The sequence below is a fragment of the Salmo trutta genome, chromosome 5 (genome assembly GCF_901001165.1).
Source record: "Salmo trutta chromosome 5, fSalTru1.1, whole genome shotgun sequence".
Lineage (NCBI taxonomy): Eukaryota > Metazoa > Chordata > Actinopteri > Salmoniformes > Salmonidae > Salmo > Salmo trutta.
The window spans coordinates 60,049,836-60,076,699 of NC_042961.1; the positions used below are offsets into that span (position 1 = coordinate 60,049,836).

At 42.6% G+C, this 26,864-nt stretch overlaps 2 protein-coding genes across 2 annotated transcripts in view; one reads left to right on the plus strand and one right to left on the minus strand.

Annotated features, from left to right (window-relative positions):
- The window catches only part of LOC115194677 (zinc finger protein 37-like), a 1,069,572-nt gene that overhangs the window by 41,897 nt on the left and 1,000,811 nt on the right, over positions 1–26,864 (minus strand). The gene's annotated exons all lie outside the window — the stretch shown is intronic.
- Positions 13,614–17,535, plus strand: LOC115194687 (zinc finger protein 26). Its single transcript, XM_029754595.1, has 2 exons — positions 13,614–13,892; positions 16,310–17,535. Exons 1-2 carry the CDS (start codon positions 13,727–13,729, stop codon positions 17,215–17,217), a joined length of 1,074 nt encoding a protein of 357 aa, XP_029610455.1. The 5' UTR covers positions 13,614–13,726; the 3' UTR covers positions 17,218–17,535.

Here is a 26,864-nt window from a genome sequence, read left to right on the forward strand (position 1 = left end):
AGCACTATAACACTAGCCCACTGTGGAAAGTATTTGCTGTCCTGTGTCTGTGCCTGTTTGGCTTTGCTTTTCCCCCAGTCGGAGGGTGTATCCATTGTCGGTGGATGGTTGTGATAATGACGCGTGGTTCGCGTCGCCGATTGGTGGCCAGGAAAGAATGAAATCCTGTTGTTATATGCTACCATCCCCCCTCTGGATTCCATGTTGTGTTCTCGGTTTGCGCGCACACCTGTCTGTGTTTTACACCTGTCTGTGTTTCACACCTGTCTGTGTTTCACACCTGTTTAGCCCTAGCTAATCAGCCTCGCAATACGGGCACCATGCTGCTTCAGACAGGAAGTAGAACGAAGAGAGTGAATTGGGGGGTGTAACATCTAATCATTTGATTTAAAAAAATGACTGTCCCCCACTTGGCGAATAAAATTACGCATTCCTTATCAGAACCCTCCACCGTCCACGGATATACCCTCCAACGTGGGAATAACTTTGCCTAAATGGGCACAGTCACAGGTCGGTAAATAAGTCACACAGTGGGCTAGTGTTATACTGGTAAACTGAAATACAATCGAGGTCTGGAACCTGACCCTAGCTGTTTGAACTCAGGCACGTCTAAAGGCTGTGTAGATCATAGAAATCTGTAATTCACCTGTATGATTCTGTGGTATATAAATAATCTCTGCTCCTCCTCTAATACCCGCCAGACTGTGTTAAGACGTGGCATACTAAGTTTATCTTTTGTGTTCATGAAATTATTTGATATAAGAGTTTCTAAGGTTGCCGAAACCGTATTGCCAGGGAGGATTATTGACGGTTAGACAGAGTGTCTGTTAGCTGACTGCGCTCAGACATGTCTAAAGGCTGTGTAGATCATAGAGATCCATGTGAATAAAGTAATTTAAAATGTCAAATCATGGAGTTTTATAGTTCACATGTATGATTCAAGTGTTCTATTTAATTCTGTGATATATTGATAACCTCATCTCCTCTCCTTCCCTCCAGACTCCCTGCAGCTCTCTGTCTCTGAAGAGGAGGTTCCCCCTGAGCAGCAGCACTGTGAGCAGGAGTGAAGCCCCAGTCTGGGACAGAAGGACCCAGAGCCCACACAGATTAAAGAGGAAGAGGAGGAAGTCAGGACCAGTCAGGAGGAAGGGCAGGTTCAAGGGCCGGAGCCTGACATCAATTTCACTCCTTCCTGTGTGAAAAGTGAATGTGATCAGGACTCACTTTAGTCCTTGACTCTTCCCCAAACCCAGACCGTGGAGAACAGAGAGAGTGACTCTAAACCAGTGGATCCTGAACCTTTCGGCACTGTGAACCACCTAAAGTGTTTTTACATTCCCTGTGACCCTCCAGATAATCAAAACAATGCCTACAGCCACAGCTCAGCCATATGCAGAAACCCAGTTGGACCTGACTGCAGCCCACCATTGGATCCCAACCCAACATTGGATCTGAACCCACCAATGGGGGAACCCTGCACCTTCCCCTTTTGTGGCAAGACATTCAAACAAAATGGATATCTGTCCATGCACATGAGGATTCACACAGGAGAGAAACTCTTTAGCGGTGGTGACTGTGGTAAGAGCTTTATTCAGAAGGGGGACTTAAGGAGGCATATCCTGACTCACACAGGAGAGAAACCATTTAGTTGTGGTGACTGCGGTAAAGGCTTCGTTCGCAAGGAGCACTTAACTGCACATATACGGACTCACACAGGAGAAGTGTCGGTCTCAAGCAGAACCTAACCATGCAGAAACTCACATGGGAGAAATAATTTAGTTGTTGTGACTGTGGGAAAGGCTGCAATCGCAAGGAGCACCTAACTAAACATAGATTCACACAGGAGAGAAATAACATGGCTGCGCAGTCTGGTAAAAGATTCACTCGGAAGACTTATCTGTTGAAGCATATGGATAATATCCACAAAGAGAGAAAAGTACTACAATAAAATAACAATAAAAAGGCGATATACAGGGGGTACCGGTACTGACTCAATGTGCGGGGGTGCAGGTTAGTTGAGGTAATTTGTACATGTAGGTAATAGTCCGGGTGGCAATTTGATTAATTGTTCAGCAGTCTTATGGCTTGGGGGTAGAAGCTGTTAAGGAGCCATTTGGCCCTAGACTTGGCGCTCCGGTACTGCTTGCCGTGCGGTAGCAGAGAGAACAGTGTATGACTTGGGGGACAATATTTTGGGGCCTTCCTCTGACATCACCTAGTATATAGGTCCTGGATGGCAGGAAGCTTGGCCCCAGTGATGTACTGGGCCATACGCACTACCCTTTGTAGTGCCTTACGGTCGGATGCCGAGCAGTTGCCAGACCAGGAGGTGAAGCAACTGATTGGGATGCTCTCGATGGTGCAGCTGTATAAATACTAATTTCCCCCATACATTGAGGAGACTCTCTCCATGCAGATACACTGTTATTTTTGGATGTGGCATTTTGTGGCTTGTTTGTTTTGGCACCTCTCAACACCCCTCATTATCACCATCTATGCACACAAACATTCACTTACACTACTAATTACTGACACTATGTAGAATAGGTTCGTATGTAGATCTACTTATAGTTCTACTTAATTGATAAACTGTTAAAATGTATCAAATGTTAAGTTGTTTTTTAACTTAACGTGAATGGATAAAAAAACATTATAAAAACCAGGAAGTGATTTGAAATTATAATTTAAAAAATGAGTACGTTTAGAAATATCTTATTCTCTTCAATTTAATGAGAAGTAATTGAAAATATTTTCTTGTTTGCAATTATTGAATTGGAATTATAGTTTACCTAGCCTTGAATTTATGCTGGCTTAAAAATGTACTCTAACCCTGAAGTCTAAAGTCTGTATAGCAGAGGAGGGAATAGGTGGGAGTAGCTATAGGAGGACATTTCTCATTACTGGGCAGGGGCACTTGGGAACCAGGCTCACCCACTGGGGAGCCAGGCCCAGCCAATCAGAATGAGTTTTTCCCCAACAAAAGGGCTTTATTACAGACAGAAATACTCTTAACGATCCCGCAGGTGAAGAACCCGGATGTGGAGGTCCTGTGTTGGCGTGGTTACACGTGGTCTGCGGTTGTGAGGTCGGTTAGACGTACACGACATTATGGTAGAGCAATGAACATTACATTCTCCGGCAACAGCTCTGGTGGACATTCCTGCAGTCAGCATGCCAATCCCTCAAAACCTGACACATCTGTCGCATTGTTTTTTGTTGTTGACAAAACTGCACATTTTAGAGTGGTATTTAATTGTCCCCAGCACAAGGTGCACCTGTGTAATGATGATGCTGTTTAATCAGTTTATTAATTTGCCAAACCTGTCAAGTGGATGGATTATCTTGGCAAAGGAGAAATGCTCACTAACAGGGATATAAACAAATTTGTGTACAAAATTTGAGAGAAATAAACTATTTGTGCGTATGGAACATTTCTGGCCACAGCAGCAACCCAGTTGGACTTGACAAAAGACCACCATTAGATCCCAACCCATCAATGGTTGTTCCGAACCCAGCATCACATCTAGACAATATCGCCGCTGCAGTGTCTGTGATGAAACGTTTCCTCTTAATGCTCACTATCAGAGACGTGACTCTCACACAGAAGAGACTCAGTGAATGCCGCTTCTGCAAAAAAAACTCTACACCTCCACCTGTGAACTGAAGGCCCATGTCCGACTCTGTCATGGTGGGAATCCCTGCACCTGCCCCAAATACGAAGGACATCTGTCCAGACACATGAGTATTCACAAAGGAGAGAAATAATTTTGCTGTGTTGACTGTGGGAAAAGCTTCAGTCTCAAGAATAATCTAACCATGCATAAACTGACTCACATAAAGGACAAACCATTTACTTGTAATGTTTGCAATAAAAGCTTCCAACACAAGAAAACCCCAACTGAACATATACGGACTCACACAGGAGAGAAATCATTTCGCTGTGGTGACTGTGGGAAAAGCTTCAGTCTCAAGGGGAACCTGATGAAGCATAAACTGACTCACACAGGAGAGAAATCATTTAGCTGTGGTGACTGTGGGAAAAGCTTCAATCAGAAGGGGAACCTAACCATGCATATACGGATTCACACAGGAGAGAATTCACTTCACCGTGGAGACTGTTGGAAGAGCTTCAGTCTCAAGAAGACACTAACTGAACATATACGGATTCACACAGGAGAGAAACCTTTTAGCTGTGGTGACTGTGGGAAAAGCTTCAATCAGAAGGGGGACCTAAGGAGGCACAAACTAATTCACACCGGAGATAAACAACATGGCTGCTCAGTCTGTGGGAAAAGATTAATTCAGAAGACTAATCTGCTGAGGCATGTGGATAACGTCCACAAAGGAAGAAAACAGGACAGAAACCGATAGAGGAAAGAACATTAGGACAAAGAGATTGTTTGCCAGGTAAGTGAATAAAACAGCAGAAGATGGACAAATCTCTCAGGAAGCAACAGTGATATGGCCCGCATCAAATATGCAGACGACATGGCTCTGGTTGCTTGCCTGGAGGTCAAGTCCATCTCCAGCTACTCCCAGTTCATTGACTGCCTCTTGACGTGGTTTGACAATAGCTTCCTTGACCTTAATGTCAGCAAGACTAAAAACTGTGCCTTGGAGGAAAGAAAGCTGGTGGAAATGGAAGCCCTTCTCTCGAACATGTCACCATGGAAGGACGTGGAGCAGGTCACACATTTTAAATACTTTGGAACAATTTTCGACCACAAACTTAGCTTCCAGTAAAACATTGACCTCATTTACAAAAAGGCAAGGTAATTTCTTTCCCTACTTAAGAAACTATGACGTTTTAATGCAAGCAAACACACTGTTCATGGTGTACAAATCCCTGATCGAGTGTTCTCAATTACAACATCCCCTTCTGGTATGGGAACCTCTCAGTGAGGAACAGGAGTTAACTGGCATAAGTTGTCCCAGGCCAGCAAAACTGTCAGCAGCAAACGGCCACAACTCCAAGAACTGTACACACAGAACATCACAAGGAAAGCACTCCAGGTCTTCAATGACAACACCCACCCACTGCAAGCATCCTTCCAAATGCTGCCGTCAGGTCGGAGACGACAGGTGGAACTCACAATGAAGAATGGTCCCCCAAAAAATGGATCCCCTCTGCAGTGACAATCCTTATTAAGACTGATGAACAGACATGTTAAGGTTTCATTCTGACATTTCATTCTGACACGTAAATATTTAATTTGTTTCATACGGACATGTAAATATTTAATGTGTTTCATTCTGATATTTAAATGTTTAATGTGTTTCATTCTGACATGTAAATGTTTAATTCTGACATGTACATTTTTAATGTGTTTCATTCAGACATGTGAGTGTTTAATTTGTTTAGTCTTTTTTTAATCATTTTAATGTAACTATTTAACCAGGCAAGTCAGTTAAGAACAAATTCTTATTTACAATGACGGCTTTTTCCGGCCAAACCCAGACGAGGCAGGGCCAATTGTGCGCCGCCCTATGAGACTCCCAATCACAGCTAGATGTGATACAGCCTGGATTTGAACCAGGTACTAGAGTGATGCCTCTTGCACTGAGATACAGTGCACCTTAGACTGCTGGTCCACTCGAGAGCCACTCACACGGCCCCATCACTTCCATTAATTGTTAGCTTGTGGTGGTTAAAATTAGTCAAAGTTTGCAGTGACTTTTAAAGAAAACGGAACCATGGATAAGACTTTCTCTTGGCCAATAGACTACTTTCAGGGCGAGGAACGATACTCCGCTAGGCTACCTGCCTCCCAGAGTACAGTTCTCACTAGTTACCACAGCCACACAAAAAAAAAGGCTTTTATTTAAAAAATTCATGAAAACACAAATTACATTTTTGTTTTTTATTTAAGGTTAGGCATAAGGTTAGCAATGTGGTTATGATTAAAATCAGACGTTAAGAAGATTATAAATTGTATTAATAGGTGGCTGTGGTAAATAGTGACGACCATAGAGTACCACAGTGTGAGTCATAATACCTATAAGGACAGTACAGAGTAACTTATCGACTTAGCTAGCTTTGCTATGGAGAGAAGTTTAAGATAAGGACTTCCTGACTGACTGACTCGACATCTCAATGTGATCTGCTGATTCAGTTCTATGTGTAGTCTAAAGTCTGCACTGACTTTGTGTTTAAGACATTTGGGGTGGCAGGTAGCCTAGTGGTTAGAGTGTTGGCCTAGTAACCGAAAGGTTGCAAAATCAAATCTCTGAGCTGAAAAGGTAAAAATCTGTCTTTCTGCCCCTGAACAAGGCAGTTAACACACTGTTCCTAGGCTGTCGTTGAAAATAAGAATTTGTTCTTAATTGACTGCCTAGTTAAATAAAGATAAAACATAGGTGAAATTGACATGTCCCCCCCAATATTCAGAACAGCTTGATCCCCTTTGCTTTAACGGTCAACTTTGAGCACGAATTTCTAAAATGTGGTGTGCCTGTGGTGACTCATCTGTTTGTCATTCTGGTAGCTAGTTCGTTAGCTAAGCTAGCCACTTGTAGCTAGTCAGTAACTCCTCCAGTATGTGTTGATGTGATGTAGCTAGTTCGTTAGCTAAGCTAGCCACTTGTAGCTAGCCAGTAACTCCTCCAGTATGTGTTGATGTGATGTAGCTAGTTCGTTAGCTAAGCTAGCCACTTGTAGCTAGCCAGTAACTCCTCCAGTATGTGTTGATGTGATGTAGCTAGTTCGTTAGCTAAGCTAGCCACTTGTAGCTAGTCAGTAACTCCTCCAGTATGTGTTGATGTGATGTAGCTAGTTCGTTAGCTAAGCTAGCCACTTGTAGCTAGCCAGTAACTCCTCCAGTATGTGTTGATGTGATGTAGCTAGTTCGTTAGCTAAGCTAGCCACTTGTAGCTAGCCAGTAACTCCTCCAGTATGTGTTGATGTGATGTAGCTAGTTCGTTAGCTAAGCTAGCCACTTGTAGCTAGTCAGTAACTCCTCCAGTATGTGTTGACATCGTTCCACAGCATTTGTTTTTGAACGGAAGCTGAAGAGATCAGTAAGAAAGGGCATTTCTGTAGCCAAATGTCGTGTTCATAATGTTGTTTTTAAGCATTAAATGACCTGGTATGATGGGGCATTGATCAGGTATACATTTTAAAGCTCTTATTTTTGTGTTTTCTGTGTGTTTTTTTTCAACCTTTAAAGTAACTGTCCAGTGTTTCCAAATTTCTTTGAATTATTACCTATAATTAATAGTTTAATATACCCCTCCACATACCCCTCCACATACCCCTCTATATAGCCCTCTATATAGCCCTCTATATACACCTCTATATACCACTCCACATACCCCTATATATACCCCTATATATACCCCTCTATATACCCTCTATATACCCCCTCTATATACCCCTCCACACCTACTCATTCAAGGGTTTTTCTTTATTTTTTATTATTTTCTAGTGAAGACATTAAAACTATGAAATAAGAGTGTGCAAAGCTGTCATCAAGGCAAATGGTGGATATTTGAAGAATCTCAAATATAAAATATTTTTTGGTTACTATGTGACTCCATATGTTATTTCATAGTTTCATATATTCACGATTATATTATTAGATTATAATCTTTATACCCCTTCATATCCCCTCTATATCCCCTCTATATACCCTCTATATACCCCTTCATATAACCTCTATATAACCCTCTATATACCCCTTCATATCCCCTCTATATACCCTCTATATACCCCTTCATATACCCCTCTATATCCCCTCTATATACCCCTCTATATACCCTCTATATACCCCTCTATATACCCTCTATATACCCCTCTATATACCCCTCTATATAGCCCTCCATATCCCCCCTATATACCCCTCTATATAGCCCTCTATATACCCCTCTATATAGCCCTCCATATCCCCATTCATATACCCCTCTATATCCCCTCTATATACCCCTCTATATACCCCTTCATATCCCCTCTATATACCCTCTATATACCCCTTCATATACCCCTCTATATCCCCTCTATATACCCTCTATATACCCCTCTATATACCCTCTATATACCCCTCTATATAGCCCTCTATATACCCCTCTATATACCCCTTCATATCCCCTCTATATACCCTCTATATACCCCTTCATATACCCCTCTATATCCCCTCTATATACCCCTCTATATACCCCTCTATATACCCTCTATATACCCCTCTATATACCCTCTATATACCCCTCTATATACCCTCTATATACCCTCTATATACCCCTCTATATAGCCCTCCATATCCCCCCTATATACCCCTCTATATACCCTCTATATACCCCTCTATATAGCCCTCCATATCCCCCCTATATACCCCTCTATATAGCCCTCTATATACCCCTCTATATACCCTCTATATACCCTCTATATACCCCTCTATATACCCTCTATATACCCATTCATATAGCCCTCTATATACCCCTCTATATAGCCCTCTATATACCCATTCATATAGCCCTCTATATACCCCTCTATATAGCCCTCTATATACCCCTCTATATACCCTCTATATACCCCTCTATATACTCTCTATATACCCCTCTATATACCCTCTATATACCCCTCTATATAGCCCTCTATATACCCCTCTATATAGCCCTCTATATACCCCTCTATATAGCCCTCTATATACCCATTCATATAGCCCTCTATATACCCCTCTATATAGCCCTCTATATAGCCCTCTATATACCCCTCTATATACCCCTCCATATCCCCTCTATATACCCTCTATATACCCCTCTATATACCCTCTATATACCCCTCTATATAGCCCTCTATATACCCATTCATATAGCCCTCTATATAGCCCTCTATATACCCCTCTATATACCCATTCATATAGCCCTCTATATACCCCTCTATATAGCCCTCTATATAGCCCTATATATAGCCCTCCATATCCCTTCAAGAGAGTCATAATAAGCCATGTCAATCTGTACAATTTCAAGAAATGCATTTTAAAATGTCAAAGAAAACCCCTGTCTACTGTTCATCCCCAACCAAGGTCTGCACCACCATTTCGCTCTTGGTTTAGCCAACCTGACAGCTAGCTAGCATAGCTTGGGGATAGCTTCAGCTGGCTAGCCTATCTAGCCTAGCTGATATTTTCTGTCAAATCACAGTTATGCCAAGATAGCAAGAAGTACCAATGTCTGGAACAGTGCCGTGTATTTATGGATGCCAAGAGAAGCCAGGCTTCCCCCCAAAAAATTGACCAACAAAAAAACATATCAAGTATTTTATCTTCCGTCTCTCTGTGATTCCTAATTTTCCTTCAATTCACAAGAGGCTTAATGTGTCTCACCGGAGAAAGCATCCTATGAGAGAAACAGCGCCCCCTCTGACTCTCTATGTGTAGCCCATCTATCAGATGCTGTCTGGTCAAAAAGAGTATGACATTGATGCCGCCCGTAGCGTTACATTTACATTTAACATTTAAGTCATTTAGCAGACGCTCTTATCCAGAGCGACTTACAAATTGGTGCATTCACCTTATGAAGGCAAGGGAAGCCAGCGAGCATTCAGTGTTGCGCTAAACTGAGTGAGCTCAACTGTGAATGGTCCTGGCGCACCAAAAAAAAGTGTCACGGGAAGCCAGTTTGGATTTGGCTTCACACCAATCACATCACATCAAAAGTCAAACGTCATTGACAAAACTTTAATTGTTGCATCTCGTTTGGTTGTTGTCCTCAATTGGCTAGCTAGCTAGCTAAAATTGTCCCTTTCCTAAATTAGCCATGGATGGAGATAGGGATTTGGACTTATGGTTTTACTTAATTCTACCTACTGGCCAATGACTATAATGGTGATTCTGTTCCAATCATAAATTCATATATTGTGCCTCTTGCCTGAGAGGATGGAAGTTCAATATGTAGCTAGATGTAGAAGGTTAATGTTAACTAGCTGGCTCATCGTTGCCCATGAAAGGAAGTTAGGCTAGCGAGCAAGCATTTTAGCCAGGTTGCCTAGGACAACAAAAACTAAAAGCATGTACTGTATGACAGAGTCATAGAATGTTGAAAGAGAGGAAACAATAACATGGCTATATACAGGTTCCAGTACCGAGTCAATGTGCAGGGGTACGAGGTAATTGAGGTAGCTATGTAAATATAGGTAGGGTTAAAGTGACTAGGCAACAGGATAGATAATAGACAGTATAGGAAGGGTTAAAGTGACTAGGCAACAGGATAGATAATAGACAGTATAGGGTTAAAGTGACTAGGCAACAGGATAGATAATAGACAGTATAGGAGGGGTTAAAGTCACTAGGCAACAGGATAGATAATAGACAGTATAGGGTTAAGGTGACTAGGCAACAGGATAGATAATAGACAGTAGCAGCAACGTATGTGGGTGTGTAGCGAGTGTGAAAGTGTGTGTGTTGGGGCGTCAGTATAAGTGTCTGAGTAGAGTCCAGTGTGGGTAGAGTCCAGTGTGTGGGTAGAGACCAGTGTGTGGGTAGAGTCCAGTGTGTGGGTAGAGTCCAGTGTGGATAGAGTGCAGTGTGTGGGTAGAGTCCAGTGTGGGTAGAGTGCAGTGTGGGTAGAGTCCAGTGTGTGGGTAGAGTCCAGTGTGGGTAGAGTGCAGTGTGGGTAGAGTCCAGTGTGTGGGTAGAGTCCAGTGTGTGGGTAGAGTCCAGTGTGTGGGTAGAGTGCAGTGTGGGTAGAGTCCAGTGTGTGGGTAGAGTCCAGTGTGTGGGTAGAGTCCAGTGTGTGGGTAGAGTCCAGTGTGTGGGTAGAGTGCAGTGTGGGTAGAGTCCAGTGTGTGGGTAGAGTGCAATGTGGGTAGAGTCCAGTGTGTGGGTAGAGTCCAGTGTGGGTAGAGTGCAGTGTGTGGGTAGAGTCCAGTGTGGGTAGAGTGCAGTGTGGGTAGAGTCCAGTGTGTGGGTAGAGTCCAGTGTGGGTAGAGTGCAGTGTGGGTAGAGTCCAGTGTGTGGGTAGAGTCCAGTGTGTGGGTAGAGTCCAGTGTGTGGGTAGAGTGCAGTGTGGGTAGAGTCCAGTGTGTGGGTAGAGTGCAGTGTGTGGGTAGAGTCCAGTGTGGGTAGAGTCAGTGTGTGGGTAGAGTCCAGTGTGTGGGTAGAGTGCAGTGTGGGTAGAGTGCAGTGTGGGTAGAGTCCAGTGTGGGTAGAGTCCAGTGTGTGGGTAGAGTGCAGTGTGGGTAGAGTCCAGTGTGTGGGTAGAGTCCAGTGTGTGGGTAGAGTGCAGTGTGGGTAGAGTCCAGTGTGGGTAGAGTCCAGTGTGGGTAGAGTCCAGTGTGTGGGTAGAGTGCAGTGTGGGTAGAGTGCAGTGTGGGTAGAGTCCAGTGTGTGGGTAGAGTCCAGTGTGTGGGTAGAGTCCAGTGTGTGGCTACACCATGGTGCTACCCTACAGAGTACTGTTGAGGCTACTGTAGACCTTCATTGAAAAACACCAAACAATTATTTGGTGACGTTAATATTTTTAGTATAGTTTTATCTAAAAAAGGATAACTTTTTTAATGTTTCACAAATTTCATTTTTCTGAAATTCACCTAGGAGGATGGTTCTCCCCTTTCTCCTCTGAGAAGCCTCTGCTGATGTTAATCATATGCCATGGCTGTCTCAGTCACCAGATCTCAAACCAACTGAACACTTCTGGGAGATTCTGGAGCAGAGCCTGAGACAGCGTTTTCCACCACCATCAATAAAACACAAAATAATGGAATTTCTTGTGGAAGAATTATTTAATTTATAACTAGGCAAGTCAGTTAAGAACTCTTATTTACAATGACGGCCTACCGGGGCAGAAGGACAGGTTTTTACCTTGTCGGCTTGATCCACCAACCTTTCAGTTACTGGCCTAACGCTCTAGGCTACTTGATGCCCCACAATCCCTCCAAGAGAGTTCCAAACACTTGTAGAATCTCTGCCAAGGCGCATTGAAGCTGTTCTTGCTCGTCGTGGCCCAACTCCCTATTAAGACATTTTATGTTGGTGTTTCCTTTATTTTAGCAGTTACCTGTAATTTCTATAATGGAAAAAGAAGAAGAATCTTTGTGTTCTTAGATAGTAATTATAGTTGATATGGTGCTCTTCCATGTCCAAGGTTTGTGGCATTGATGAATAAATAATATAATTTTTACTTTAAGTCAGATGTTTACATGTCATGTTATGTATAACCTCGTCCCCAGCCTTGAATTGCTGGCGTATAGAGCCTTGTGACACTGTGGGACAGTTTGGAATTTAGGGGGTGTGGATTTACTGAGTGACATGCTCATCAATTCAAATTCTGAGCGAATCACACGACTATGAGGTGCGGCTCTAAATCGAGGCGGTAGATGGACGGAACCTGCGACAGATGTATTAAATGGGACTTTATATGTGAAAACTATTTCCATGATGCGCACTTCCGGATTTTCCGAACTCACTTCATGTTTAAATCACTTGAAACTCCCCAATGGGAAAAATGAATGGTGAACAAACGATTGGGACCATTTCCGTGTTTGACCACTTTCAATCAATAGAATAAAACAAGATGAGTAAAAAAAAAAAAAAATGCTGGGTATCATAATACAAATGTGAATAACGTCAACAACATCAACAATAACAAAAAGTTAATTTTGAGTATGATTTGACCGCTTATGACAACATCACTGTGGCACAATATTGTAGGAAGCTCACAGGTCTGTTGTTCAAAGTCTGTGGGTGTTTTCACGTCATTAGGAACAGGAAGTTGTCGTTTGTTTTTGAAGTCTCTCAGGGTGACGACAGAATGTTCTGACTGATGTTACATACATTTTATATATATATATATATATATATATATATATATATATATATATATATATATATATATATATAGAGAGAGAGAGAGAGAGAGAAAATCTTTCTTTCCTCCTGTCTTCTCATCCATTTCCACCTAATGCTGCTCAGTCATAATATTGTTTGAATATTTTGGGAAATAATGATATACATTTGAATCCCGATGAGTGCATTTTTTAAAATTATAAATGCAAACTCTGTTTAAGTGAATGACAGTGTTTTTTCCAGTTCAATATCAATCTTTATTATATCCTCTTGATAACCGCATTCTCTGGTTTTGTGCACGCTGTCACATCAGTCCCAAGCAAGTGCTGTTGTCAGGAGTGTAACAATGTGTTGTCTTTCAATTCAGTTCATACAAGAAATGATCATCTTAGATCACCCTACTACATATTTTAACTATCCCCCCCCCCCATGTAGTTATCTATTTCCATTATCACTTGTCTGTACCTCCAAGTAAAACCCGTGGTTGTATACATAAATAATATTGATAGATTTCAAATATACTTTCAAAAAAACATCTCCTTGCATTTTTGTCCGAGATTATTTCTCATAAATTCTGACCTATAATGGTGCTGATTCATGATTATTGATGTGATGCTGTATAGACTAATGATATACAGACAACTCCTCGTGATGAATTGAGATCATCCTTTACTTATGAACACCACTGTCTGTCTACATGTAGTTATCGTTTCTCTTTACCACTGGTCTGTAGGCTGTTTTGCACAGTATTAAACTCCCATCCAGCTGGCGGCGCTATGGTGCGTTTCCAAGTTTGCCAACCACTAGAGCGAAGGAGTTTAAAAAAAATTCCTTGACTTAAACACGGAAGTAGGATTGGAAACGAGTTTGCATTTCGCATTCCTTGTTTCCAGTATAGAAAGACATACTGACTAAACTGAATTGGCTACACAAAGCTCATTTGACTGACAATGTCTGAACTACAATTGTTGCGTGTGTTTTTGAATGAGCGTTTAACGGCGGCTGCTGTGGAGATTTTCGGTGCAGTTGAGAAAACGGTAGTAGAATACCAGGAGGAGAATGATCGGCTACGGAGACTGCTGCGGAGGACACCAGTGATACCTCTATGTAAAATAGGTAAGACTCAGTGGCTGTCGGTGCCATTTAAGATAAAGGAGGACGATTATTTGATTTATGCGCATTGGTTTATTTCTGTTACAGCACATTGGATGACTCATTAATATTCCATTCGCCCAGCTCAGTGTAACATCGATATGTTTAGGCTACTACATAATACTCAAATATCACCTATACCCATCATGAGGTTGCTACAATCTAGCCTATGAATGAATGAAAGTTGACAAAATAGGTGCACACAGATCTAGAGAATTTTTTTTGAGGCGACACATGGACAGACAGTGACACATTAAATACCACTTTGCACACTCTTGCCTGCATCTACCTTATCTAGGGTGTAATCATTAGTCCAACAGTTGAAAACGAGAGATTCTATTGGACAAATTCAGGTAAGTTTATCCTTGTTCCGTTTGTTTCCATTTAAGAAACACTGTTTACTTTCATAACAGCCACATACAAACAGCTCGTTGTATTCCTTCTCGCAAACTATGAGCTCTCCTCCTCTCACCTTTTCCCTTCGCTTGTGGACTTCAATGCACAACACACCAGCTGTCTGTGACCAGGTGAAAAAACCTTTGCAAGCCAAACCTTAATATCATTACCGCTACACACAGCCTTCATCGGTGTCACCATATTATAACGTCATAGTCAACATTACTAATAGAACTAACACGTTAGTAAACCTGCTACCATCATGCAATACAGTGTACAGTCAGTAAGCAGTTTAGCAGTTACTCCGGCGGGCTCCGGTGGCAATACATTCGTAAAACCAAAAGCTTACCTTACCTTGGAAGAGTTCCAGTGTTGGATAGCCAGCTTTCCCTCTGTTTGAGCCAGGTGTTTGAGTAGGCTAAACTAGCTAGCAGCATTAGCAAGCTAAGTAACTGAAAGTGAAAAAAAAACTTTTTAAGAAAATAATTTGTTCAAACTGTTCAACTACTGTCTCTGTCTCTCTTTGAGTCAACTATTCACCACATTTTATGCACTGCAGTGCTAGCTAGTTGTAGCTTATGCTTTCAGTACTAGATTCATTCTCTTATCCTTAGATTGGGTGGACAACATGTCAATTCATGCTGCAGAACTCTGATAGTTTGGAGGACGTCCTCCGGAAGTTGTCATAATTACTGTGTAAGTCTATGGAAGGGGGTAAGAACCATGAGCCTCCTAGGTTTTGTATTGAAGTCAATGTACCCAGAGGAGGACGGAAACTAGCTGTCCTCCGGCTACACCATGGTGCTACCCTACAGAGTGCAGCTGAGGCTACTGTAGACCTTCATTGCAAAACAGTGTGTTTAAATCAATTATTTGGGGGCATATGAATATATTTAGTATAGTTTTATATAAAAATAACTTTAAAAATTTTCCACCATTTTTATTTTTATGAAATTCACTGAGGAGGATGGTCTTCCTCCTCTGTGGAGCGTCCAATGGTACAATAGGTTAGTATGGGCTACCGAGTGGCGCAGCGATCTAAGGCACTGCATCTCAGTGCTAGAGGCGTCACTACAGACCCTGGTTCGATTCTAGGCTGTATCACAACCCGGCCGTGATTGGGAGTCCCATCAGGCGGCGCACAATTGTCCCAGCGTTGTCCGGGTTTGGCCGGGGTAGGCGGTCCTTGTAAAATAAGAATTTGTTCTTAACTGACTTGCCTAGTTAAATAAAGGTTAAATACAATAAAGTATGTAAATCTACTGTTAGGTATATAATTCTACTCAATTAGTAAACTGGTTAGGCAAATAGAGATCACCATTTAACAAAAAAAATGTAAGACATCGTTTTTTAATGTTTCTAACGTTCATTTATCTACCTAGCTAGCTAAACAACAAATTTCTCTCTCCGTTTATTTATCTTTATAAATAATATATACGGCAATTCAGCTTTAAGCTGTGTAGCCTTTAAGATAAAAATGAACCAATAAACAATTCATATGTATGATTTAAATTGTGGTGTGTGTCATGCGTTTTGAAATGGCTAGCTGAGAGAACTCGACTCCACCATATAGACATCAGTTGTGTTGAGTGCCGGCGGAGTCTAACTCCGATTACGTCGTCACTTACTGTATCAGTCCAAACTGTAAACATGTCCATTCTTTAATGCCTACCTTGTACCTGTGTTGTAACTGTGTTATTTTTCATTGTCTGCTTTAATCTGTAGTTCAAACGTTAATAAATGTCTAATAAATATAGTTAAAACTTATAAAAGGGCCATTATATGGTTTAAAAATCTTGCAATGTATCATTTCAAAGAAGAAACATTTTTTATATTTGACGTTCAATTAAGTCCCACAAAAAGGTCTGGATTCCATGGATTTTCTTATTATTCAATTGTTTACGTGTAATCTTTGACCTTTTATCAATTTTAACTACCGTTGCTACTGTAAAGATGACCTCTGCTCCTCCTCTCCTTCCCTCTAGACTCAGTGCAGCTCTCTGTCTCGGTCTCTGAAGGGGAGGTTCCCCCTGAGCAGCAGCACTGTGAGCAGCAGTGGAGCCCCAGTCTGGGGCAGGAGGACCCAGAGACCACACTGATTAAAGAGGAACAGGAGGAACTGAGGAGCAGTGAGGAGGAAGAGCAGCTTCAAGGGCTCTTTGATACGAAATACTCCATATTCACTCCTTCCTGTTTGAAAAATGAATGTGATCAGGAGGACCCACTTCCATCCTTGACTCTTCTCCAAAACCAGACTGTGGAGAACAGAGAGCGTGAATCTGAACCAGTGGATCCTAAACCTTTTGGCACTGTGACCCACCTAAGGGGTCTGGACATTCCCTGTGACCCTCCAGATAATCAGAACAATGCCTCAGCCATAAGCAGCAACCCAGTAGGACTTGACAGCAGTTTACCATTTGATCTGAACCAACCATTCGGGGAAAACTCTTCCAAACCCAGCACCACATCTAGAATAACTCATCACTGCCGTGACTGTGGTGAAACGTTTGCTCTGAAAGCTGACCTGCAGAGACATGTGAATCTCCCCAAGAAGAGACCCTGCGAATGCAGCTTCTGCAAAAAACGCTACAACTCCACCTGTAAACTAAAGGCCCATGTCCGACTCTGTCACGGTGGGAAACCCTGCACCTGCCCCTTTTGTGGCAAGACCTTCAAACAAAAAGGACATCTGTCCACTCACATGAGAATCCACACAGGAGAGAAACCATTTACCTGTGGTTACTGTGGGAAGAGCTTTATTCAGAAGGGGGACCTAAGGAGGCACATACTGACTCACACAGGAAAGAAACCATTTAGCTGTGGTTACTGTGGTAAAGGCTTCATTCGCAAAGAGCACCTAACTGCACATATACGGACTCACACTGGAGAGTAATCACATGGCTACTCACATGGTCTGTGGTAAAAAATATTCATTCAGAAGGTAAACCTGCTGGCGCATGTGAAAAACATCCACAAAGAAACAACATAGAATGAAAACGCAAAGGAGAAAAATAAAATTAGGACAAAGATCTCCTATCAGAAGATGGGAATAAAAATGGAGGATGTGAACAACACTCTTAGAAAAGCAAAGCTACTCTGGATCATTCCTGCTGTGGGTTTCAGATAAATAGATACATGATGGATTTACTTTAGTAAAATGTCTTGTGTAAATAAAGTTTGATGTCAATTAAAACATTTGATAATGAACAAACAGTATTGCCTGTATTATGGGAATCTCACAGATCTGCTGTTCAAAGTCTTGATGTTTTCACATCATTAGAAACAGGAATATCTGGTCATGTGTAGTAGGGTTGTTATGGTGACCATATTACCGCCACACCAGCAGTCACGAGTCACGAAGGCAGTCAAATTCCACCTGGCCGTTTAGTCACGGTAATTAGGCTTCTCCAAGCTCTGATGCTGCTGCTGGGCATTAGTAGCCTACCAAACTTGCTAACTGCCTGGTACTCAGCACTCTGTTGTCTCTAATCACTCTCACATCAATGCAAATGTATTCGAAAAAATCGAATCAAACACTTCATGAGAGCCCATGTTGCGCAATATGTCTATAAGCTAAGCAATTGCGGGAGAAAACGGAGTGATTGCCTCTACTAAAAAGAGGAGGTTCCCATCAGCTTTCCATAGGCTAGGCCTACTATATTTATTTTTAAACTTTTCTAATATTAACCACATTGCTTATATTTATAACAGGAGCATAGCCTACCTGGCTGGCATGAAAATAAACACCTCGCTATTTAAGGGCATAGATGACATGTGATTTTTCCATCTGCCCCTGTTTCGATACAGGTGCATGTTAATGGACCATTCTAAATCAATTAAAATGTCACATATATAATTTAGTATATATAAAGACAAGATCAAATCAAGAATAGTCTGATGGGTGACAATATTAGCCTATCACTTGTGAATTATATATCACTTGTGAATGATGCCCAGCATAAGAAACAATGCCTTTCTTTTGCGACTTGTTCAATCATAGTCACACAACCTCATGTAGCCTAGCCCATAGGCCTATATGTTTTAATAAGGTTTGTATCATAACTAAAGTGGCCAAATAACTAATTAAAATGAAGCACAATCTACTTTAGAAGTGGTGTAAAGCTTAACTGGCATACATAAGCAGCGCGTGAGTTTCAAGTTTGCGGATCATTTTCACCATTAAAAACGCACCTTTATAATAAAATTATTACATGCATAATTGCATTTGCGGTCACTTTTGGTAATGGTGTTTTCCACTAATGGAACATTCACACTTATAGCCTACTACCATGTGCGCATTGCTGCACTTATAATGTGAATAAATAGCCTAATAGTTTATTCAACATTTTTAAGCTAAACGTTCTGATCAGCCACATTGCCAAAAAAAGGTTTTTTGATGCTTGTATTAATTTGGAATCTATCGCATCCCACAACTGTCCCAGACTATGTTTGGAATATTTATGTCTCGCACAGAATAGAATAGGTCGACTTTTGTTCTATCGGGGATAGTAGTTTGACATAGGCTAGTGCTTTTGCTGTTTGTTAGGCCTACTCATCTTGTTGGCTGACGAAAAGTAAATGTGGACAGTTCTTCCATTATTTTCAATATGCACCTCGGAATTGGAAAAGGACTCGCACAGTTGCGTCCCGGATGTGTCTGTCTTCACTTGTAGCCTGTGAGAAAGACCCGATCACGTTACGGAGAGCCATGTGAGCAGTGATTCAGAGCGAGTAGCACTCAGGGAGAAGGGCACAACGGCCACTAGCCGCAAAAGGCATGGATTTTTTTAGGGTGCGTTACTGCCACACAAAGGGGATGCCGCTATGGAATTTGAGGCAATCAAAATTATCAAACGCTTGTCCAATTGTGAACGAGAGACTGATGTAGTGTTTGCAGTCTGCGCAAAAAACAAAGCAGAGCTCATGCCTTTTCAAGCAACTTTTTTTCAAATCATCATTAGTCGCATCATGCAGCCTTAAAATGCATTAAACATATAGCCCAATGTTTGTAGAACAACTAAAGTTACATAAATAACTCTAAAGTAAGCATATACAGTTGAAGTCGGAAGTTTACATACACTTAGGTTGGAGTCATTAAAACTCGTTTTTCAACCACTCCACAAATTTCTTGTTAAACTATAGTTTTGGCAAGTCGGTTAGGACATCTACTTTGTTCATGACACAAGTCATTTTGCCAACAATTGTTTACGGACAGATTATTTCACTTATTATTCGCTGTATCACAATTTCAGTGGGTCAGAAGTTTACATACACTAAGTTGACTGTGCCTTTAAACAGCTTGGAAAATTCCAGAAAATTATGTCATGGCTTTAGAAGCTTCTGATAGGCTAATTGACATCATTTGAGTCAATTGGAGGTGTACCTGTGGATGTATTTCAAGGCCTACCTTCAAACTCAGTGCCTCTTTGGTTGACATCATGGGAAAATCAAAAGAAATCAGCCAAGACCTCAGAAAATAATTGTAGACCTCCACAAGTCTGGTTCAACCTTGGGAGTAATTTCCAAACGCCTGAAGGTACCACGTTCATCTGTACAAACAATAGTACGCAAGTATAAACACCATGGGACCACGCAGCCGTCATACCGCTCAAGAAGGAGACGCGTTCTGTCTCCTAGAGTTGAACGTACTTTGGTGCAAAAAGTGCATATCAATCCCAGAACAACAGCAAAGGACCTTGTGAAGATGCTGGAGGAAACAGGTACAAAACTATCTATGTCCACAGTAAAACGAGTCCTATATCGACATAACCTGAAAGGCCGCTCAGCAAGAAAGAAGCCACTGCTCCAAAACCGCCATTAAAAAAGCCAGACTACGGTTTGCAACTGTAAATGGGGACAAAGATTGTACTTTTGGAGAAATGTCCTCTGGTCTGATGAAACAAAAATAAAACTGTTTGGCCATAATGACCATTGTTATGTTTGGAGGAAAAAGGGGGAGGCTTGCAAGCTGAAGAACACCATCCCAACCGTGAAGCACAGGGGTGGCAGCATCATGTTGTGGGGGTGCTTTGCTACAGGAGGGACTGGTGCACTTCACAAAGTAGATGGCATCATGAGGCAGGAGAATTACGTGGATATATTGACACAAAATAGATGATTTCATGAAGGAAAATGATGTGGATATATTGAAGCAACATCTCAAGACATCAGTCAGGAAGTTAAAGCTTGGTCACAAATGGGTCTTCCAAATGGAGAATTTATTTATTTTACTAGGCAAGTCAGTTAAAAACAAATTCTTATTTTCAATGACAGCCTAGGAACATTGAGTTAACTGCCTTGTTCAGGGGCAGAACAACCTTGTCGGCTCGGGGATTTGATCTTGCAACCTTTCGGTTACTAGTCCAACGCTCTAACCACTAGGCTACGCTGCCACCCCAAGCATACTTCCAAAGTTGTGGCAAAATGGCTTAAGGACAACAAAGTCAAGGTATTGGAGTGGCCATCACAAAGCCCTGACCTCAGAACAGAAAAGGCGTGTGAGAGCAAGAAGGCCTACAAACCTGACTCAGTTACACCAGCTCTGTCAGGAGGAATGGGCCAAAATTCACCCAACTTATTGTGGGAAGGTTGTGGAAGGCTACCTGAAATGTTTGACCCAAGTTAAACAATTTAAAGGCAATGCTACCAAATACTAATTGAGTGTATGTAAACTTCTGACCCACTGGGAATGTGATGAAAGAAATAAAAGTTGAAATAAATCATTCTCTCTACTATTATTCTGACATTTCACATTCTTAAAATAAAGTGGTTATCCTAATTGACCTAAGACAGGGAATTTTTAAATGTATTTGGCTAAGGTGTATGTATACTTCTGACTTCAATTGTAGGTGTACCTATTTCTTTGTTAACCACTCAACACAGAATAGCCACGTGCGCACTCCCCCAAATCATTTGGAGAAAATATCCTTTCTATTTTATTCAGCTTTGTTCAATTGTATTCTTCATACTATAAGGAAATCTTGTCTGCTCAATGAACTAGTGTAGCCCACAGCCATTTGGCATCGCCAGATCAGGACCTAACATAAGGACAACTCAGACATTTTCTTCATATCATGCCTCTTCAGACCTGTCTAAAATAAATAATGGATTTATTGTGAAGGTGTAGGCTACATTACATGGATTTATTAAAATGGTTTATAGGCTTTGATTTGTACATTTATGTTAGTTAACGGTCAATTACCGTGAGACCAAGTTATTTTGTCACGATCGTTGTTTGAATGAGTGGACCAAGGTGCAGCGTGGTAGGTGTACATCTTACTTTATTAAATGAACACCAAAAAAAATAAAAAATACAAACGAAATGTAACGTTTAGTAGGGATAAACAGCACAGTACCAAAACAAGATCCCACAAACTACAGGTGGGAAAAAGCTGCCTAAGTATGATCCCCAATCAGAGACAACGATAAACACCTGCCTCTGATTGGGAACCATACCCGGCCAACAAGGAAATTGAAAACATAGATTGCCCACCCTAGTCACACCCTGACCTAACCAAATAGAGAATTAAAAGAATCTCTAAGGTCAGGGCGTGGCAGTACCCCCCCCCCCCAAAGATGCGGACTCTGGCCGCCAACCTGAACCTATAGGGGAGGGTCGGGTGGGCATCTACCCTCGGTGGCGGCTCCAGTGCAGGACGCAGACCCCGCTCCGCTCGTGGCTTCGCCAACTTCAGTGACGCCTCTGGTGCGGGGATCGTTGTCGGAAGCTCCGGACTGTGAATCATCGCCGGAGGAATCCGAACCGTAGATCGTCGCAGAAGGCTCCGGACCGGCAACCATCGCAGAAGGCTCCGGACCGGGAACCGTCAATTGGAGGCTCCGGACCGGGAACAGGCGCTGGAGGCTCTGGGCCACGGATCATCACTGGAGGCTCCGGACCACGGATCATCACTGGAGGCTCCGGGCCACGGATCATCACTGGAGGCTCCGGGCCAAGGATCATCACTGGAGGCTCCGGGCCACGGATCATCACTAGAGGCTCCGGGCCATGGATCATCACTGGAGGCTCTGGGCCACGGATCATCACTGGAGGCTCCGGGCCACGGATCATCACTGGAGGCCTGGAGTGTAGAGCTGGCACAACGCGTCCTGGACAAAGGACCACCTTCGCACGGCAAGTGCGAGGAGCTGGCACAGGACGCACTGGGCTGTGAAGGCGCACTGGGGATACAGTGCATAGAGCCGGCGCAGGATATCCTGGACCGAGGAGGCGCACTGGTGACCAGGAGTGCTGAGCCGGCACCACCCGTCCTGGACAGATGCCCACCTTCGCACGGCAAGTGCGAGGAGCTGGCACAGGACGCACTGGGCTGTGAAAGCGCACTGGGGATACAGTGCATAGAGCCGGCGCAGGATATCCTGGACCAAGAAGGCGCACTGGTGACCAGGCACGCTGAGCCGGCACCACCCGTCCTGGACAGATGCCCACCTTCGCACGGCAAGTGCGGGGAGCTGGCACAGAACGCACCGGGCTGTGGATGCGCACTGGAGACACCATGCGTATCACCGCAAAACATGGTGCCTGACCAGTCACACGCTCCCCACGGTGAGTACGGGGAGTTGGCTCTGGTTTAAACCCTGGCTCCACCAACCACCCTGTGTGCCCCCCCCAAAAAAAAATTGGGGGGCTGCCTCTCGGGCTTCCCTCGTGGTCGCGAACCCCGGTGTCGTCGTTGTTCCTCCCTCGCTGTCTCTGTCTGCTCCCATGGAAGGCGATCCTTTCCGGCCCGGACATCCTCCCACGTCCAAGATCCCTTACCGTCCAAGATATCCTCTCATGTCCAGGATGTCTGCTCCTCCTGGCCACGCTGCTTGGTCCGTTTGTGGTGGGATCTTCTGTCACGATCGTTGTTTGAATGAGTGGACCAAGGTGCAGCGTGGTAGGCGTACATCTTACTTTATTAAATGAACACCGAAAAAAAAAATACAAACGAAACGTAACGTTTAGTAGGGATAAACAGCACAGTACCAAAACAAGATCCCACAAAGTACAGGTGGGAAAAAGCTGCCTAAGTATGATCCCCAATCAGATACAACGATAGACAGCTGCCTCTGATTGAGAACCATACAACAAAGAAATATAAAACATAGATTGCCCACCCTAGTCACACCCTGACCTAACCAAATAGAGAATTAAAAGGATCTCTAAGATCAGGGCGTGACATATTTGCTTGACAATCACCGGCTGATAAAATTTCGTGACCACCACAGCCCTAGTTATGTGCTTTGAAATATGCGGCAAACATTTCCAACCAAGTTTTGAAACCTACTGGAGAGATGAGGGTCTTAGCTTTCTGTAGGTATTACGTTTATTTCCCAACTCTAATTAGCACCGTTTGAACCGGAGTAGTCCTAGTACGTAATTTATACATTTTTCACTAGTACTCTGAGATAGACCCATAGCCTAGTCCACGGAGCACAGGACACGCCAATAGGTCTATATAGAGGCTATATCATTGGCTTAATAGAGGCAACGTCATTGGCTATATAGAGGGAACGTCACTGGCTATATAGAGGCAACGTCATTGGCTATATAGAGGCAACGTCATTGGCTATATAGAGGCAACATCATTGGGTATATAGAGGCAACGTCATTGGCTATATAGAGGCAACGTCATTGGCTATATAGAGGCAACGTCATTGGCTATATAGAGGCAACGTCATTGGCTATATAGAGGCAACGTCATTGGGTATATAGAGGCAACGTCATTGGCTATATAGAGGCAACGTCATTGGCTATATAGAGGCAACGTCATTGGTTATATAGAGGCAACGTCATTGGCTATATAGAGGCAACGTCATTGGCTATATAGAGGCAACGTCATTGGCTATATAGAGGCAACGTCATTGGGTATATAGAGGCAACGTCATTGGGTATATAGAGGCAACGTCATTGGTTATATAGAGGCAACGTCATTGGCTATATAGAGGCAACATCATTGGGTATATAGAGGCAACGTCATTGGGTATATAGAGGCAACGTCATTGGTTATATAGAGGCAACGTCATTGGCTATATAGAGGCAACGTCATTGGGTATATAGAGGCAACGTCATTGGGTATATAGAGGCAACGTCATTGGGTATATAGAGGCAACATCATTGGGTATATAGAGGCAACATCATTGGTTATATAGAGGCAACATCATTGGCTATATAGAGGCAACGTCATTGGGTATATAGAGGCAACGTCATTGGCTATATAGAGGCAACGTCATTGGCTATATAGAGGCAACGTCATTGCTATATAGAGGCAACGTCATTGGCTATATAGAGGCAACGTCATTGGCTATATAGAGGCAACATCATTGGGTAGTATGCTGCAAAGTTTTTAAAGACATTACATTTACTGTTAGATTAGTTCATTACACTGCTAACTAGCAGTACAAAGCAATCTAGCTCATGGGTTTTGAGTTTCCACTTGGTGATTAGCCTCAAGTGGTTTGGCCTATGTAATATGTGTACACAAAAATATGTAAGCATATTCATCTCTATTGAACTAAATAAATAGAGTAGTTTTAGAGAGTTTGGCAGTACGTCCAACCAGCCTCACAACTGCAGACCACCTGTATGGCGTTGTGTGGGCGAGTGGTTTGCTGATGTCAATGTTGTGAACAGAATGCCCCATGGTGGCAGTGGGTTTGTGGTATGGGCAGGCATAAGTTACGGACAACGAACACAATTGCATTTTATCGATGGCAATTTGAATGCACAGAGATACCGTGATTAGATCCTTAGAGCCATTACCATTCATCCGCCGCCATCACCTCATGTTTCAGCATGATGATTCACGGTCCCATGTCGCAAGGATCTGTACACAATTCCTGGAAGCTGAAAATGTCCCAGTTCTTCCATGGCCTGCATACTCACCAGACATGTCTCCCATTGAGCATGTTTGGGATGCTCTGGATTGACGTGTACAACAGCATGTTCCAGTTCCCGACAATCAACAGCCTGATTAACTCTATGCGAAAGAGACCATGTGCATGTGACATTAAAACTTGAAACTACAGAAGCCTATAGCTTGGCTGTCCAAATTTCATCCACGCAAATTGAGGGCACACAATTTCAATTCTGAATAATGGCACAGACGTATCCGTGGGAAGTAGGGGTGCTAAGGGTGCTTAAAAAATATATATATACATAAAAAAAATCACAATTATATTACTCCTGTGTGAACTAGGGCTTTATTACTCCTGTATGAGCGGACAAAAATAGTCGTCAGTATCCTCGGAATCGGAGCCTTTGAGAAAGGAGCTCCTCCCTCACAGCTTTTGCCCGTTCACGTCATGGCCCATAGACCTGTGCACTGCGGTTCAGCTTAATCAAACGCTGCCAGTTTCCAACCCTTGTCTACTGAAAAACAATTCATGTACAGTTGTTGCGTGTGTTTTTTTTTTTTAATGATCGCTTACTGGTGGCTGCATATACAAATTCACACAGGAAAGACAACATGGCTGCTCAGTCTGTGGTAAAAGATTCACTAGGGAGACTCATCTGCTGAAGCATATGGATAATATCCACAAAGAGAGGAAAAACAGAAAGAAGAACATCTTCAGTCAGAAGGCAGGATGTGGACAACACTCTTATGAAAGTAAAAACACTCCGGATCATTAATTTTTTAAATGTTTTTATTTAACTTTAACTGACTTGCCTAGTTAATGAAGAACAAATTATTATTTTACAATGAGAGCCTACCCCAGCCAAACACTCCCTTAACCCAGACGCTGCGCCACTCAGGAGCCCTTTATCTGAAACGCATACTGTGCGTTTCCAATAAATAGATATGAATAGAAATGATAAATAATATATGATGGATTTAATGTTAGAATGTTTTACATGTAAATAAAGTTTGATTTGAATTAGGTTCTGATCAAACAGTACAGAGTATTTTAGGAAGCTCACATTTCTACTGTAAAGAATGTAATTAAAAACAGAAATATCTAGTCGTTTGATTCGGAATGTCTCTGATGAGAGAATGGTCGGACTGATGTTATTGATACATGAAATAAAATTCCTACCCAAGTACTCCTTTTGGCGCTCCCACCCCAATGGGAGAGCAGGTCCCGCTCAGCCCAGTCCAAGCTCTTCTCTATCCTGGCACCCCAATAGTGGAACCAGCTTCCTACTGGCCTGAAGCTAGGACAGCAGAGTCCCTGCCCATCTTTGGAAAACGTCTGAAACCTCTTCAAAGAGTATCTTGTATTGTCCCACAGCACCTCGCCCCCCGAAAATGTGTAACTTTTGTGAACTAACACTCACACTTCAAAATGTACTATGACAGATATGTGGTTGTCCCACCTAGCTATCTTAAGATGAATGCACTAATTGTAAGTCGCTCTAGATACGAGTGTCTGCCAAGGGCAGCCAGGCTTCCCAAAAAAATTGACAGAGAAAAAAATACATACAAGATATTGTTTTTCTTTTGTCTCTCTGTGTTTAATACATTTCCTTCGATTTGCAAGCGGCTTAATGTGTCTCACCGGAGAAAGCATCCGAGCGAACAAAACAGCGTCCCTCTT

What these genes read in the sequence shown, in the direction of transcription:
- LOC115194687 (XM_029754595.1), top strand. Translation starts at nt 13,727, where the DNA reads ATGTCTGAACTACAATTGTTGCGTGTGTTTTTGAATGAGCGTTTAACG. An exon ending in GATACCTCTATGTAAAATAG is followed by an intron (nt 13,893 to 16,309) that starts GTAAGACTCAGT and finishes CCTTCCCTCTAG; the next exon opens with ACTCAGTGCAGCTCTCTGTC.